At 43.4% G+C, this 18544-nt stretch overlaps 1 protein-coding gene across 1 annotated transcript in view; it reads right to left on the bottom strand.

The window, feature by feature from the left end:
* The window catches only part of Dnah11 (dynein axonemal heavy chain 11), a 308279-nt gene that overhangs the window by 161773 nt on the left and 127962 nt on the right, over window positions 1–18544 (bottom strand). Inside the window, exons 35-40 of the mRNA XM_040742314.1 lie at window positions 17657–17773; window positions 11842–11980; window positions 8456–8548; window positions 6197–6391; window positions 4822–4899; window positions 2593–2725 (exon numbers count right to left, since the gene is read on the bottom strand). Coding sequence (XP_040598248.1) covers window positions 2593–2725; window positions 4822–4899; window positions 6197–6391; window positions 8456–8548; window positions 11842–11980; window positions 17657–17773 — 755 coding nt within the window. The remainder of the gene's footprint in view (window positions 1–2592; window positions 2726–4821; window positions 4900–6196; window positions 6392–8455; window positions 8549–11841; window positions 11981–17656; window positions 17774–18544) is intronic.

Here is an 18544-nt window from a genome sequence, read left to right as displayed (position 1 = left end):
AAGATGCTGATTATAGTATCTATTGATCTATTGTGCAGTCAGTAGGTGACTCAGAGGGAGAGGGCACCAAGGGCTGTACCAAGATTGGTACACTGGTTAGAAATGGGAAGTTATAAAGGCCTCTAGCAAAAGCTCGTGTTTATCCCCAGATATAGGCTGAGTATCCCTTATCCCCAAAACTTGGGGTTAGAAGTGTTTCCAAAGCAACCTAGATGCCCCTCAGCTGAAGAATGGGAAAAAACAATGGAATTTTGAAATTCTCAGGCAAATGGATGGAAATAGAAGAAACCATCCTGAGTGAGGTAACCCAGTCACAAAAAGACAAACATGGTATGTATTCACTCATATATGGAGTTTTAGACATACAGCAAAGGATACCAGCCTACAATTCACACTGCCAGAAGCCAGGAAACAAGGAAGACCCTAAGTGAGATATACATGGTCCCCTGGAGAAGGAGAACGGGACAAGATCTCCTGAGCTTATTGGGAGCATGGGGGAAGGGAGAGGGAGTTAGGAGAAAAACAAGGGGAGAAGAGAAGGGGAGCAGACATGAGAGAGCAGGAAGATTGAGTCAGGGGAAGAACACAGGAGAGCAAGAAAAGAGATACCATAATAGAGGGAGCCATTACAGATGTAAAGAAAAGTCTGGCACTAGGGAAATGTCCAGAGATCTACAAGATTGACCCCCAACTAACCATCTAAGCAATAATGGAGAGGCTGCCTTAAATGCCTGATGGGAGAAGTCCTTCTGTGTATATGTCTCTCTTTGGTTAATGAGTAAAGCGCTGTTGGCCAATAGGGAAGCAAGACAGGTGGGACTAAGCATCGAGGAGGATTCTGGGAAACATAGGCATGATCAGTCATGATGAAGGACACCAGAAGAGTAAGAGGTCTGGACCCTTTCTCCGGTAAGAGAAGACCATGTAGAAATATGCAGATTAGCAGTTATGGGTTAGTAATTAAGTCAGAGCTAGCTGATAAGAAACCAGGCAAACAGCCAACAGCTTCATAATTAATATAGTGTCTCGTGTGTTATTTGGCAGCAGAGACAGCAGTGGGACCCAAGCGACTGGCGAAAGACTACACGTTACAAATGCCATTCTCCAATAATGAGATTGATGACTACCATATATGCCATCCTAGAGCCTTCATCCTATAGCTGATGGAAGCAGAAGCAGACACCCACAGCTAAACACTGAGCTGAACTCCTGGAATCCAGTTGCAGAGAGGAAGGAGTGATGAGCAAAGGGATCAAGACCAGTCTGGAGAAACTCACAAAAACAGCTGACCTGAACAAGGGGGAGCTCATGGATCCCAGACTGATAGCTGGGAAACCAGCATAGGACTGTTCCAGACCCCCTGAAAAAGGATATCAGTTTGGAGGTCTGGGCAGTCTATGGAGCCTCTGGTAGTGGATGGATCAGTATTTATTCTTAGTATACGAATGGACTTTGGGAGCCCATTCCCTATGGAGGGATACTCTCTCAGCCTAGACACATAGGGGAGGGCCTAGACCCTGCTCCAAATGTTATGACAGACTTTGAAGATCCCCCATGGAAGGGCTCACCCTCCCTGGGGAGCAGAAAGGGAATGGGATAAGGGATCAGTGGGGGGCAGGGAAAGAGGGGAGGGAGAAGGAATTTGGTTTAACATGTAAAACAAGCTTGTTCCTAATTAAAAGAAAAAAGAAGTGTTTCTGACTTCAAACTCTCAGGGATTTTGGAACATTTGCATTGATGTCACTGGCCAGATATCACTACTCCAAAAACCAAACATCTGAACTATTCAGAACCCCCAAACTTATGCTCAAAATATTTTCAATTTCAGTTTCCAGACAGGAAGCAAAGCCTGCTGCCTTCTGTGTCAGACATCCACGATGCCAACCTGAATTCAGCCAGTGTCTCATCCTAGGAACTTTAGAAACGGGACATTCACATTGACTTCTCCCTGATTTACAAGGAGCACTGTCATCACCGGTGTCAGTAAAACACACAGCTCTGAGCAGGGGCCTGCCAAACGCCAGCACTTCCTCAGGCCTTGCTTTAGTTTGCATGCTCCGAAGGCCACATGATCAGCTGTACTTCTGATAGTATCAAAACACAGTTAATCAGTGGCTATGACCAGAATCTGTGACTATCGCTGTTATGATAAGGTGTGGTGAACCTTGGCGGATTCCATGGCAGGCAAGGGTGACCTAGGAGGGGGGAAAAACATAGGCTGGGCAGACAGAGCGTCAGTGGGAAGTTTCATTAGAAAGGAGGGGGGGGGGAGGAAAGAGAAAAGAGGTAGAGAGGACGGGAGAGAAGAGGGAGACAAGAAAAGTCCTGTCTGCCCCAGGAGAACCGAGGGAGAGAGAGAACGGGGAACAGAGAGCTGAAGGTACGTAAGTGGGTGGAGGTCTTTCTTCTAAAGGGGTCCTTTGCACAGGTGTATTGTATCAGGTGACAGGGGCAGGCCAGCCTAATGCCTGAATCCTTACAATGACCGAGATCTGTGAGTATGGCTGTGGCTTATACTGAAAGACAGATTTCTAGAAGGGGATAGAGAAAAAGACATTTTTATTAGTGTGTTAAGAGGGAAATAGTACTTGCCGTCTTTCCATTCTCTGGTAGCATGATGTATGAAACCAAAGAGCTCGTCTGTTGTCACAGCCTTGGGATTTAAGTCACTCCAGATGGGTTTCTGCTTCATGTTAACATATGTTCTGTTCAGTGTTCTCAAAATCTGGGACAAGTGAGCCAAGAAAATTGATGTAAAATTTGGCCAAACCAGCTGAAAGACTGATGAAGCATTTTTCTAACTCATCCTATGCCACTGGGTAGCCCGCACGTCGTGTGATGCAGAGGGCAGGAAAGGTGGCCATAGGTACATTTCCATTTTCACTTCGTAAAATGTAATCCCATGGATGCTTAGGGTGACAGAGTCAGCTCACCCAGTTCTCAGAGGCATTTAGATGGGAGGAAGCTGCTTTATCAGTTAAGACCTTTAAGCCACGTATATAGAGTGAGTTTGAGGTCAATATACAGAGTGAGTTTGAGATCTTGACCCATACATGAATGCATGTAAGCATCTCTGCTCATGAAGTCACCCTGCTACTAGCATCGTTTAATCCATCTCAGAATTGCCCAGCGGCTGTCAACGTGGATTGCTGAAGCCCTCCCAAAGCTTAACACTTAGCAGACTGAGGGATGACCCATAGTGTGCTTTTCCCACGAGAACTCAGGGATGGCAACGATGCCGGCAGAGCCATTCTTCAAGGCCCAGCGGCGGAGCAGTGAGTGAACCTTCACAGGGTGTGGTCTTGACTTGGGGACACTAGATGCTGTCTGCTGGCATCTAGTGGGCAGAGGCCAGGGGCAGGGTTCCACAGGCGTCAGTACCCTGGACAGCATCAAAGCAATTGCCCGGGGGTGTTTGGAGACTACGATAATCAGCAAAAGAAGCCTGAAGGAGAAGACTTCACTAGGTAGGTATCTATTTAACTGACCCAAATGTCTGTCCTAGTTGTCCTTTACCGTCCCTTGAAAAGCCAAGGTTGCTGCTTTAAATATGTATCATCCTTGCCAATCCTAGGGCTTCCCAAGGGCTGGTAAAATGTTGCCATCCGCTTTGGCATGGCCAGTGGGCAAATAACGTGGTCCTGCTTGTGTCAGCCTAAGTATGTGGTTGAATAGCACAGCATAGGTGAAGAGTAGAGGGAAGAAACGAAATGCCTTAGGAACACGCATCTTATATTTTTAGAAACCGTTAATCTACTAGAAATTATAGAATTTGATCTTTATCCTTCCATGAACCATGGCCTACGTCTGAAAGTTACACTAACGGAGTAATTATAGGTCTATCAGTAATCTACTTTAATGTTGCGATGATTACATTTTTTTCAGTAGAAGAAAAAAAAATCTCCACAAGGAGCCTCCCTCAGCGATTGTTCCCCTTTTGGGTTCAGTTCAGCTCTGAGGACTGGCGCGTGCTGCCTGCAGCCGTGCGCTAGGGCTCATCTGCCCATTCTGATTATTTTTAGAGGCTGGCCACCAAGTGTGTTTATACCCGAGCATCCTGAATGGGAAGGCGCACAGCTCCGCTTACACCGCCTGCCAACCAAGAAAACAAGTGGGCTGCCAGGACTGTCAAGAAGGCCAAACGGAATAATCGAGCTGTGAACTGAAAACGGGGCTTTAACAACACTAAGCGGGCATGGCACCTCAACAAGACGGAGGAAAACACGCGCACAACGCACCTAGCCCCCCGTACACAACAGTGACCTCAAAAAATGTGCGCGCGCCAACTTTTCTTTTTTCAAGCTTTGTTTTGGGAGGGCTCTATCACTGAAGGAATAATAATAATAATTTGCACTCGAATTTATGATGACCTTCCCCCCAGAGAAGCAAGGAGGTCATTTTGAAAAAGGTGGGCAGTGCTCATCAAGTCCCATAAGCCAGCTGGTTCACTTAGGCTGAGCATCCTCACCCTCGGCGAAAGAGGCCAGGCGTGAACGCGCAGGCGCGGGCCTGAATAAAGCAGAATTCGTGCCTAGTCTCTGGCTCAACCTATTATTCTGCGCGCGCTCACAGGCATGCGTGCGTGCGTGCGTGCGCGTGTGCGTGTGTGTGTGTACACAAAATGTTCCCATTCACCTTCTTTCATCCGATACAAAAGATAACAGCGTCAGCTGGGCGGATGGCCACAGCAGATTTTTCAGGTTCTAACTCAATGCAGGCTTCGTTGAAGGGAACCCCAAGTTAACGCTGAGGCTCACTGCCCCCTCCCCACCCGGAGAAGACGCTCCCCAAGGCTAAAAGGCGCAGCACGAGTTATCCTACCTTACTCTTCCCCGCGCCTGCATTTCCAACCACAAAGACGGAGTGTCGCACAGCCAGCAGCTCCTCAAGCTGGACCACCTGCACGCAGACAGCCTGTCACTTGGGCTCTTTCGAGACCGAGTGACCGAAAGACAACTTATTCATTTCAGTGCTCTCTTGAAACCCTAGTCAGCCCCTGCCGACATATGGGAAAATGGACTGTTAAGTCCACAGTATAGCTTCTTATGGGTTTCCCACATAAAACGCAGAAGGAGAATAAAACAAAGCCATCATTGTCATCATCATCATCACTTGTGAGGTATGGATGCACACATATTATGTGGAGGTCCGAGGTTAATGCTGGCTGTCCTGCTCTAGGTTATTCTCCAGAACAGTGGCCCTCAACCTTCCCTAATGCTGTGACGCTTTAACGCAGTTCCTCATGTTGTGGTGAACCCTCCAGCCATAAAACCATCCCGATGCTCCCTCAAAACTGTAATGTTGCTGCTTCTATGAACTGTCATGCAAATGTCTGATATGCAGGACGTCTGATATGCGACTCCCAAAGGGAGTCAAGACTCACACACAGAGAAATGCTGCTCTAGAGAATAATGAGGTACCTGAACCTACCCGTCTCTGCCCCCACCGTCACTGGGATGAAGGCACACACAGTCACACCCGGCTCTCAGGTGAGTAGGCAGATTTAAAACCCGATCCTTACGTCCTTGAGTTTGTGTAGCAAGTCTTCTCACTCACTGAGCCATATCCCCAGCCCCTGTTTCATAACTTTATATGGTGTTTGGGCACAGGGCATGAAGGGTTGCTCATAAAACCAATGACTCTTCACAGAGTTTTCGGCAGAAATGATGCACAGCAATCGTGATTCATAGGGGAGTAATGAGTCCCATCTCGTAAACTATCTGAAACACAGGCTCGTTATGCATTGTTGCACATGTATTCACTGACCATAACGCAGACCTGCTGGGGCACAGCTATGGACACGTCAGACAATACCTTTCTGTCATACATGCTGACATACCTCTCCCCCTATGAGAATACAATGATTATTTACTTTCAGTATTCTATGATTTGGGAGGAAAAAAGAACACAGTAAGAATTTGGCATGTGTTACCAAGAAGTTTCGCAATTAATTAAAAAGTATGGTTGCGTTTAGAATCCTGGAATGCTTTTAAGTCCTTGTTGAAAGGGACTGGATGTTGAAGAATTTACTTACATGTTCTTTGGCTGACTATGATGTGAAATGTTTGATAGAACTTAACAGAATGACGTTTAAAGCCCTGTAATGTGGCTAATGTTTTGGGTAAGTATTACTTGAGCAGTTACTTAAACTACCAATCGTATGGCCTGCCATCAACAGTCAAGCAGGGTCCTTTACTTTGAGGGTGAAGCTTTCTTCAGGCTGCAGGCGGAGCTCCAGGGTGGACCGCTTGACCATCTGTTCAAAGTGTGGCTTCTTCTGCCGAGGCACATCCAGGGCTGGAAACAGGTCGCCAACCAGGCCCAGAAACACTGGGACATCATCAGTCACGATTTTAGGCATATTGAAGTCTCTTAAAGCTCGCATGAGCACCTGGGACAGAAGACAGAAAAACACCCAGGTCTCAAGGCAGCTTCAAAAGCTAAAGTGGGGACTTTGAGAGTTTCTTTTTGATGGCAAATAAATGATTGATGCTTGAAGAGACAGACGCTTAACCTGATTTAAACATTGTGTGGTATGCACTGTGTTGAAGCATCACGTGCTACTCCAAGATGTGTAATTTTTATGTTGTATACCGTTTAAAATTGACTTTTTCAAAGCCAATTCAAACTCTAACAAATACTTACTGAGCTAACAACGCATCTTTTAAAAGAATTTGTTTTTAATTGAGAGAGAGGGGAGGGAGGGAGGGAGAGAGAGGGAGGGAGGGAGGGAGAGAGAGGGATGGAGGGAGAGACAGAGAGAGAGAGAGAGAGACAGAGAGAGAGAGTATATACAGCAGAAGACTGCCCTGGAGCTGGAGTTACAGGCAGTTGTAAGCTGCCCAATCTGGGTACTAGGAACTAAACTCAGGTCTTCTAGGAGAGTGGCACATGCTCTAAGCTGATGAGCCACCTCTCCCGGCCCCTAACAACTATCTTCAACCCATTTTCTGAGATGAGAGAGAACATTGCTCTGAAGATGGAGGTTTTTGTCCTGACAGGTCCACCTCCCTTCAGCCCCAAATAAGCACACAGACGCTATATTAATCATAAAACTGTTAGCCGATGGCTAGGGCGTCCTACTGACTAGCTCTTTCTTAGTTGTTAACCCATGACTACTAATCTATATATTTCTACATGGCCTTATCTTACCAGAGAACGCCTGGTGCAAATCCTATCTTCCCAGTCTCTATATGGCGTCCTCTCTGCCTTCCTCTCCCAACTCTCCCAAGCCTTCTCCTGATCTGGTAGCCCCACCTATGCTTTCAGCCTGGCTGTTGGCCAAACAGTGGTTTTTTTCAACCAATAAGAGAAACATATATACAGAAGGACATCCCTCATCCCTGCTCTCTATCCACAGGGAAGCAAATGCTTTCGAGTTAGTAGAACACTCAAGGTGTCCTTGGATGGTCCTCAGAATAAGATGAGCAAGCAGGCCTGCCCTTCCCTGGTAGGTGTTCTATCTTCAGAACACTTCTTCAGTCATCCCTTGCCCTCACCAAGCTCAGACTCCTACGTTGAGCAGGCCTAGCACATCACATTGCTTGAAAGCACCCCGCAATCGCAAGATCACAAATGTGAATCCCTTTAGACTGGGCTACTGTTTTACACTGATTAGGAACTAACGTGGACGTTGGACCTTAAAAGCAGCAACTCAAGCATCAGAATAAGTTATAGAAGAGCTACGCGTTCCGTAGACACCCACCACAGAGCAGAAGGGAAGAAAATGCTGGCTAAGGGTGAGTGGAGACCAGGAAGAGCACAGATTAGCAAACTGAAGACAAATAAAGGCCCCCTAACATGAAAGAAAGGAACATGCTAGATGGAGCTGGCTTCCTCTCACATTTCAAGGAACACTGCCTGCATCCACGGATAGTTCTGTCTCCCCTTTGTCTCGTTCCTTCCTAACACAGGGAGAATTCTGGCTGTGCCAACACCATTCATTTCTCTCCCAGAAGGAGAACACAACACTTCTCTGGTGGCTTCACAGCTGCCGTGCATCTCACTGTGTCGACCTCTATGTCTGCAAGCCCGCCCCACACAGTGGGTGCTCTGTGCCTCAGTAGACTGACTGTGTGCTCACTGACTTTTCAGGATTAATATCCCAACTTCATGAATCAGAGTTCCTCAATATTTCCTCAAAGGAAGCCAAGCAGTGATTACTAAACTGGTTTATTATATCCGTCAAAAAAAAAAAAAAACCTTTTGCTGTTGGTATTTCGAAAAGCACTTATAGAAATCACATTTTTCCTTCCCAGGTTCCCATCTCTGTAGTGAGGAACACTTGCGGCCACTTACATGAAATGTCAACCCTTAAAAGTTTCGTACATTAAGAATAGATTTTCTTTTTCCTTAGTAAGTGGGGCTACGTGTGCCTCCCCAGCCAGGCACCTACATCCTTCTCTCTGAAGCCATTTAGCTACTCACTCTGCAATATCACTTAGCGCTGCAGTACCTGATCTTCCGGTCTATTTTTGTCTCCACGTTTCAGGGAGCCAGCTACAACCAGGACAGACTTAACAGCACGCAATCCCCAGTCATAGTGATCCTAAAAGGGAAGCAAAGGCACAGTCTTCCTCAGGTACTGAGCGAGCTCTCTTCATTGCAGAAGTAAAAGTGCTGGAAGCAAAAAAGAGTTCAGACTTTTTTTTTAATGATTTACATCAATTAATTCTGGAAGCAAAATCAAATGACTTAAAAAAAAAATCTCATCCGTGGGGCCCACGTCTGACTTCTTTCTTTCAGCCGTCCTCCCCCCACCCCAGCTGATCTCTTTCTATAGGATTTCATCGCTCAGGTCTTCCTCTGTCCATCCGGCTTGGCACCTGGACTGGTCGGCGTGTTGTGTTGTCATCTCCCACACCGCCCACCCCCATCCCATGCCCCAGCCTTACACAGCCCTGCCACTAGCATGTAGCCCCTCACTCTGTATCTTAGTCACTTAGCCAACCCTGCCCCGGTGCTGGCATTAAATACAGTGACAATTGCAAGATCCTGCTATGAACCAGCATCTCTCTGAGACCCGCGCTTCACTCCCCTACCCCTGACCCGTGAATTCCACTGGCTCTGCACTCCCTGAATAGTGCATCTGCTTCAGCCCGCAGAGCTCCCCCGCCTTGTATGCAGTGAGGTACTCAGCAAACAACTACTGTAAGAGCTTGATTCAAAAGCGACTTTGTTTGAAACGGGGTCTCACTGTGCGTCCCCGGCTGTCCTGAGATGGTCTATGGAGACCAAACTGGCCTTGAATTCACAGAGCCCCTGCCTCTGCTGGAGTTAAAGGTGTACACCATCAGTCTTGTCCCCAAAATGACTGATTTGGTGTGACTGGCCCCCCCATCTACCATCCTCATGGTCACAACTCTTCTCTCAAATGTCTCTCGGCTGTGCCTACAGACAGGTCATCTCTCCTCCAAGCCTCGGAGGCAGCAGCAGCTGTAGAGAGAGAGAGACATCTACCTTACGAATGATTGCAAGCGTAAAATCGTTCATGTGGGAATGAATGCTTTGTGGACACTGAGATGATGAGTATACAAATAAGCATGCCATTTCATCCATTTGTGGATAACAAAACCAAATCAGGTCTTGACCGTCATCTGTGCTGGTGATAGAAATAGAGAAAAGTGGAATTAAAAACACCCATGTGTGATGCCGATAATAACGGTAAGGGGTGCATACAGAATGTTTTTGTTCAGGGGTGTGTGTGGGGTGTGTGTGTGTGTGTGTGTGTGTGTGTGTGTGTGTTCACATACCTGGATGGATTCATGAAGAGTCTCAGCAAAAAATAATAATAATTTTGTCACCTGTCATGGTAGAGATCACCTGGTAGTTACAAGTACAAAGACTAGGGATGGAAAAGGAAAGGAAAAGAAAGGTCTGCTGAGCACAGAGACTGGGTCATGGCCATGTCCTTACAGAAACGATGCCAGAGGAGAGGATACAACAGAAACTCTGTAGATTCAGTCCTTAGGGAGCCCCTGACTACTTAAATATTGTGACGGCTACTAAAATATCATCCAATAAATACTGATTCTAGAAAATTCTATCTTTTCATTTCTACTCTCTTCCAATTTAACTCCTTCGTTCAGGAACACTCTCTGATCCTTTGATTTCCTCTCACCCTTCGGAAATGTCTTTTAGCCCATCTCTCCTTTCTTGGTCAGGCTTTCCTTTTCTCCTGCACTCAGAACAAGAACTCCTCTCTGTCCTGCCTGAATGCCCCCGCGCCCCCCTCCTGACCCCCAGGACCCCGCCTCCTGACCCCAGGACCCCGCCTCCTGACCCCCAGCACCTGCCTTCCTGGAGAGGGAGTTAGAATGAGTTTAGCTTACACCAGCTCCTAACCATTTGTTAGCCTGGGGGACTCTAGGTTATTTGAGAAACTTCCACATCCATCAACAGGACTGTAACCACCTAACTGGTGATCTTGAGGAGATTGCAAAACACAATTCATGTAGCTGGGTGGGGCCATATACACCTGCAATTCCAGGACTCAGGAGCCTAAGCAAGGAAGATGGCCAGGAGGCTGGGAGTAAAGACATTATCTCAAAACTAAATACAATAGACGCCATCTATCCTATGAGTCCTTCCCTCCTTGAGAAGGCTGGTGGTCTTTTCCTTCACTGCTTTCTTCCAATTTTTAGCTCATGCAATTGGACCTCCAAGTTTTTTCAAGTAAAACACATGGGTGTTGGTTCATTTATCTTGTGTCTTACCCTTCTGCCTCTCTCATCAATAAACATACTACTTAGCTACAGCAGATGGTCACTAAATGTTCATATATTACTCTGGTAATGGGCACGGTAACAATTTCATTTTGTATGGGAAATGTATCCTTTCATCATAAAATTTAAGTGGAATTTAAAGGAGCTTTTAGATTATAAAAGACAATGAAAATACCAATAACCTTACTCTGCAGTGAAAACTGTTAAAAAATTATGATTATTTTCTTGGTCATTTCATGTACAGAAAACACATCAACAGTTGAGATCATACCCAATGCAGCATACTGCTTTTGCATACAGCAATATGGTACAGTACTTTCCCTTCTTACTAAACATTACAATTCCCTTCTCAAATGCCTACTCTTGACATGACAATATAATCTAATCTCTCAGGTTCCAGATCTCACTCTAACAGTGGGCAAGTTAAGATTAATACACTGGGCAGTGCAAGTATCTGTGTCTTAACACTCCCATTAAGTAACAGCTGCAGTCTAATGTCACAACAAATCAGTGAACAACCCTAAGTCCAAAGCTACACACAAAGCTAGATTTAAGAAGACTGCAGCCTATACACATTGTTTGTGTTATATTGACAACTTCACAAACTTGCAAGAAGCATTTGACAAGAGGAGAAAGAATGTAAGCTTAACCCATTCCAGAGAGTAGGATAAATAAACAAAGCCCCACACATCTCCAAATAAGGGATGAGCAACCGATGAGAAAACCCAACATTTCTAGAGTATTTTCGAGAATCAACTTCACCTTACTTTTATAACCCCTTCTTGCCTTCCCCACTACAAGAAAATGAAGGCAACATGAAATTTTCTTTATAACTATAGCATCAATGATGCTTATAGAAAATCCTATAACCCATTGATGAAAAGCAATGTGGACTACAAGTAAAATGTTACACGTTAAGATGTCTGAAATTGAGTTTCAGAAAGAAAAAAAATTTGGAAAACATGCATTTAGAAAATCCCTCAGAAAATTTGAAATCTCCATTCCAAAGGTCTATGAGTCTTTTTAATGCTAAATTATTCAGCATCCGTATTTTTTGCTTAAAAAAACTATCTTAAAGTGATAAAAAATCAAATAATAATAACCAAAGAGTTCTCACCTGCTTGGACAGGAGCTCCTCACAGAGTGTGTACAACGAGATGAACTTTCGGGCCAACGATCGTGCGTCCACAAACCCTTCCGCCACTAACATGATTTCACAGATGAGCTCAACGTCAGGGGCCACCATGGCACAGGGTCTACCGTTTAAACACGAGCTTGAGTTTAAAATGTGGTAAGGTCATATGTGCATACCACTTAAAACCAAGCGATTAGCCTGTAACAACACTCACACCACTCCTAAGCAGGTCATAATGGCTTCTGTCAATCACAACTAACAAAACCCTGCAGTTGAATTAAAACACGTCCGCTGGACATGGGGGAGATGATGAGACAGCGGATATGTAGAAGCCTGGCAGTAGGGGCAACTTCAGTGAAAATGCAATGCATTAACTTCCCTCCAGATTGGTTGGGCTTGGTCTTGTTTGCCTGTGGTGCTGGAGATTTCATTTAGGGTTCCAGTCAACACTTGACCCTGTGCTCTGCGGCACAGTTGTACACCCAGGCTCTTAACTTTCTGTGCTTATGGTCTCACTGGCAAGGAGAGGCAGTGATGTTGAGCACAAGAGGCCTGCCTTTAGCTGTGGCGAGCGGCAACATTCTGGTAAAAGTCAAACAGCATGCTGCCAGGAAACATTCTAGGGGATAATACCGTGCTGGGAGCTGAACCATGGGCCCAGTGCATGCTAAGAGTCACACTCTGAACCTTGAGTCATATTCTGCAACCCATAGATATTAGTATGTTTATTTCATGCTGCACAGGGCGCTAAAGGCTCCCCCTGTCCTCTCCCAAGTCTAACAACTCCAAGAGGAGAGAACCCTTCATGTCAGCCTTTCATAGAGGTGCTGGTTGGTGGATTTCCCTAGAAGCTTCAATATATACTACAGGGCACATTGTTCTTGATAAGTTTGGGGGGGTAGAATTTGAAGATAATTAGAGTCAAGCCTCAAAACATTCCTGACACTATTACTTGATGGGGGAATGCCCTTCTATATATATGTTTCTCTTATTGCTTGATGAATGAAATACTGATTGGCCAATAGTCAGGCAGGGCTACGAGATGAAGAGGAAGGAGAGAGGGGGAAGCCGTGAGAGAGACATCACGTAGAGACCAGGAAGATGGGACGTGCCAGGTGGTCTCTGGTAAGGTAAGACCATGTAGAAATACATAGATTAGTAGTTGTGGGTTAATAAATAACAGAGAGCTAGCCAGTAAGAAGCCCTAGCCATCGACCAACAGTTTACAAATTAGTAAGAGTCTTTGCGTGTTCATTGTGGGCTAATTGGCCGTGGTACCAGGTGAGACAAGAAACTCCATCTACAATTACTAACATCAAAACACAAGTGATGCCATAGTTAGTCTGTCAAACAGAATGTATGGAACTGTCAGAAAAAAATTAAAAACTCAAAGACCCAAATGAAAGAAGTACATGAAATGAATTGTGTCAGCAATGTGGAAATACTGGGGTGTGTACAACTCTCAAAGAAACATGTTCTGCAGCCGTTACATTCACTGCTAGGGTAGGTATTCTCTAGCTGAAATAAAAGGAGGCTTAGAATTACATGCTAGAGAAAGCTGTTATTATGAAGAGGGGAAAACATTCAACATGAGATGTTAGAATATTTGATGAACATCAAGGAACAGAATTAAATACTCATTTTGTATTACCTTCCGAAGTTTTCATTATATGAATTACATTTTTAAAGCAGTACCATAAAATTAGAATAAAATGTAAATGAATTATGATTAAATATAAAATAGATGGATAAGCATATCTTAAGCTTTAAAGAATTAAAGGAAATCACACTAAAAACTATGAATTTTCTTATAATCTGTGTAAAGAGGCATTCAGTTCTCTTGGAGGCATACTAAGCAGTTAAAAGACACACTGTCAGTCCTAAAGAACTCCTAAAAGTCAACTGTTAAGCCATTAGATTATCCTTAAGGACCAAGAGGAAGCCAGACAACACAAATTATTGCTACCATGTGTGAAATTCAGGACATCCTTGCAGATAACACAATAGATAAATACATGCCAAAGCACCCATTAGCCCAGACAACAGGAAGAACTCCATAAAAAGACATAGATCATCAAAACTAATCCAAAGAGAAATACAATCTCAGTAACTTCACATCTATCAAAGAAACTCATTACTGGAAACATTCCCATGAAGAAAAATCTTGGTCCAGATGGCATCATTGATTAATTCTATCAAATACTTTAGCAATAAATTATAACCAATCCCACACAGTCTTAGAAAAGACCACTTGACAGCTAACGTCATGATAACAGCATTGCTCTGATGCCAAAAATCAAGACAGAGATTACAAAGCAAACCCTGAAGACCAAAGTCCTCTGTAGAACAGACATTTTAAAAATATCTAACAAAATTTCAGCATATTAAATTCCACACAACATATAAAAACAATGCCCGGGGAGTAAACAAGGTCTATCCCAGGAATGGTAAGATGAAAGGGCTGCTTATCATCGGAAAGCCAATTAATCTAGTTCAGTAAATTAACAGAATAATAGAAAATATTTTTAAAAATCTGTAAATCCATTGAAGAAAACAAGGTTAAAAAATCCCAAGCTTTGGCTAAGTAAGCTTCCTTAACTAGAATATTTTTTTAAAAAGTTGGTAAATTATACTTCATGATATTTGAAATTTTTATCTTTAAGGGTACCACAAAAACTGCAAAATGGCAAGCCACAAAATAAGAGAAAAACTTTGTAATATATGTTATCTAATAAAGGAACTGTATATAAAATTCAACACATATACCATACCACACACACTGACAGACACACAGACATGCACACACACACACACACACACACACACACACACACACAGAGACAGAGACAGAGAAAGAGAGACAGAGAGAGAGAGAGAATGAGAGAATGATCAGTAAGCACATGATAAAATACTCAAGACCATGAGTTTTCATGGAAATATAAAGTAAATCATAATGATACACTACAATAGATCAATTATATCAGCTAAAACTTGCCAATAAAAGTCATAATGTCCACATTGCTAGAAACGTCAGATCTTGATAAGAACATAAAACATTGAGTATTTTTGTTATGTAAAGCATGCATTTGCCACATGACCTACCTCACATATATACCTGGAAGAATGAAAATGTGTTCATGCCGAGATTTTCACACACATTCATAGCAGCTCTACTCACAAAGGCTCCAGCCTGGAATCACTGAGAATGACCACAGACTGGTCCATAGATAAACATCTCCTAATTTGTCTACAGTAGAATACTCTGGTGACTCAAGGCAACTCCTGATCAGTACAGAAGCTTGGACCAGTCTCAGAACCAAAGTGTTCAGATGATGATGCCACAGAGACGTAAGGAAATTGTCTGTAGGCTCATCACAGCAAGAGAACCCTTTTGCCTTAGAGAATTGCACTCCATCCTAGCCTACAGGTATACAGACTAAGTAAACAAACAAGATACTCACTAATGATAAATAATAAGGAAACCAATTCTAAAACAATTCTTTGGTATTCATAGACTCATTAAAGATAAAAGCTAATTTACATAATGGTATGTATATATATATATATATATATATTTTTTTTTTTTTACACAAAGAATTACATTTCAACCTGCAGAGGTGATCGACAGTGCAACCGTCAATACTGAGACACTGCTTTTGAGATCACAAAAATGGCAAAAGCATGCTCAGAGTCATTAGAAACTGTTGGAAATTCTATTCTAGTCCCAAGCCAAAACTCATTGAAAGACTGTGGGTGTGTTTGTGTACATGTGAGTGAGTACACATGTACATGGAACATATGTCAATGTGTGTGGAGGCCAAAGAAATGTCATTCCTGAGAAACCATTCACCCCTCCCCCATTTTTTTGAGACAAATTCTCTCACTGTCCTGGCACTAGCCTAATAAGCTATGCCGGGCAGCTAACGAAACCTACCCAAACACTGTCCAAAGATACACTAATTTGGAGCATGCTGAGGAATAACAGTAGGAACAAAGCCTTCCTTTTCTGTAATTAAACCACGTTCTCTACAAGTGCAGTAAACTATGTACATGCATTAAGGTGCTACAATTCACACATCAGAACCATCTAGTACCTAAGCCAAGATGTTTTGGGCAGCGTTGGTGGTTGTTGCGCAATGTGACAGCATGTGTGGTCTGAGGTGGATGTGTTACGTGTTCAGAGCCAAGACTGTAGTGAAGTTTACAGAGCTGCTCCTCCAATTCCTTACCCATTGGATGCTGACTAATTGCTGGCCTTGCACATTCAGAAACTCTTTACCGCCACCAATTTTTTCATGACACCACATTCAGTGACTTGAGCCCCTCAAGAGTCACGGTCCCACGGTTTAAGAAATTGGGATTGACATGAACTCCAAGATAGATAGATGCAATCATTTATCAGAGAGTATCATGGAGGACTCCCAGTGCTGGAGACAGGAGGATCCCTGAGGCTTGCCAGCTGAATGCAGAGCTCCAATGCCAGTGAGAGCTTGCCTTAAGAAATAAACTGGAGGGCATTTGAGGAAGACACCCATTGTCAACCTCTGGCCTCCATACGCTCCTGCACACACACATACAAACACATACACACGTTCAACAGACATACACACACATATACACATACACACATGCATACACACACATACATACACATATACACACATATGCACACATACACACATTCACACACAGACATACACATATACACATACACACATGCACACACATACATACACATGAATACACACATATACATACATACACACATTCGCACACAGACACACACATACACATATTCATAGACATACACACATACACACATACATACACATGAATACACACATACACACACATACACACACATACACATATTCACAGACATACACATATACACATACACACAAACATACATATACACACATGCACACACACATACATACACATGAATACACACACATACACACATTGACACACATGCACACACAGACATACACACACAAATACAAATACACATGATACACACACATATGTACATGCACACACACAGACACACACACAAATACACACATACAAACATACACATGAATACACACACATACACACATGCACACACACATATACACGCACATACAAATACAATCTATTCTGGGATAATAACTAGAAACAAGAATAATGTTAACAAGGATGAGTGTTTATAGATTGCTATTTTAGCACCATTAAAGATCAAAAATAAGCCTGCCAAACCCGACAAGATGATAAAGAAAATATAAATGGGCCAAAAGAGGGATGACCTGGGAGTTACATAAAATGACATTTCTGAAGACTTTTCAATGTGATAAAATACATATGTCAAAATATCACAAGAACAAACGTAAACTAAATCACATCTCGTATATCTTGACTCTATAAAACATAAGTTACAGAAGAGACTAGAAAAATAACAGTCTCGATGTCCAGTTGGCAAATAACCTCTCTTTATACATTTTCGGTTTGCCAAACACTTTATAATTTGTGAAAAATTCTGCTTACGATAAAACATCTTAACGGAAAAAAAAACCCTAATATTAAATACTTAGAATTACCACATAAACTTTATGCTGACTTGAGTGCCGTTTTCCATACACGCGGGTGAGCTTATCGTGGAGGATATTATTATATCTGTGCATGAAGGGATCTCGGAAAAAGTAAGTTTTCCGTAGGAAGTTAAACCCTCCGGTGAAAAGCAGCCATCGGAGCGAACCGACGTTAGGTGGCAGAAGAGTACCAGATGAGAGAGAACTGGGAAGCAAGCACTCGCCTGAACAGAGCTTTGAGGTTTTCTGGTAATTCGGTCCGGCCAGCATACCCCGGGTTCATAGTGATGAATATTCCAACCGACGGCTTCAGCGGGATAGTCTCTCCAAGAAATACAAATCTACCATAAAGAGAACGTTGATGGAATTAAATGTGTTCACTGAACGTGAATGCACATTGACAAATGCAAGCCACTGCAAAATGCAGATGCGTATTAGAAAGCTGTTTGTCCTGGGTTATTTTCCTTAAGATTCATAAGCGCACACATTTTGAATGTTTTGAGGCGTGCTTATTAAAAAATACCCTCCCTTCCCCTCCAGAATCACAATATATGGGAAGTTGGTTGGTTTTTTTTTCATAGCCTAAAATGGAAAAAATGAAGAGCTGACTAACATTTAATGAAATATTTACCTTCAGTTCTTTTAATGGAACACTACACAGAGAATGTCCATGCTGAAAGGAGAAAGGGACTCCCTGTCAAGTTCATCTGCTTGCTTACTTACCTGCCCTCCTCCCCGTTATTCAGTAGGCTACCATCCTGGAAAGGTAGGACAGTGTGGTGGTCAGGACAGCAGAACAGTGGACTCAGAGCTCAGAGCCATCTATGCCACGCATTAAGCCTGTCATTTATCCTTTCTTTGTTCCCATTTACTCGTCTAATAAACAGGGAGAATAATCTCACCTACAGGTGAGTATTTGAAAAAAATACGAATATAAATGATTAACAGCCCAATGCCCGGGACTCACTGAACTCGACAGATGCTAGCTGTGACTACTGCTATTATTACCATGCCAAAGCTGAAGAGAAACAAGGATTTACAGAAAGAAATTATGAGGGCCCAAACAGACTGTGGCTGGCCAGGGCAATGGAATGGCTACCAGCAAAGAGGCG

Source organism: Mesocricetus auratus, unplaced genomic scaffold (genome assembly GCF_017639785.1).
Source record: "Mesocricetus auratus isolate SY011 unplaced genomic scaffold, BCM_Maur_2.0 Super-Scaffold_15014, whole genome shotgun sequence".
Lineage (NCBI taxonomy): Eukaryota > Metazoa > Chordata > Mammalia > Rodentia > Cricetidae > Mesocricetus > Mesocricetus auratus.
The sequence above is the reverse complement of the archived record's forward strand: the minus strand, read 5'-3'. Positions and strand labels throughout refer to the sequence as shown.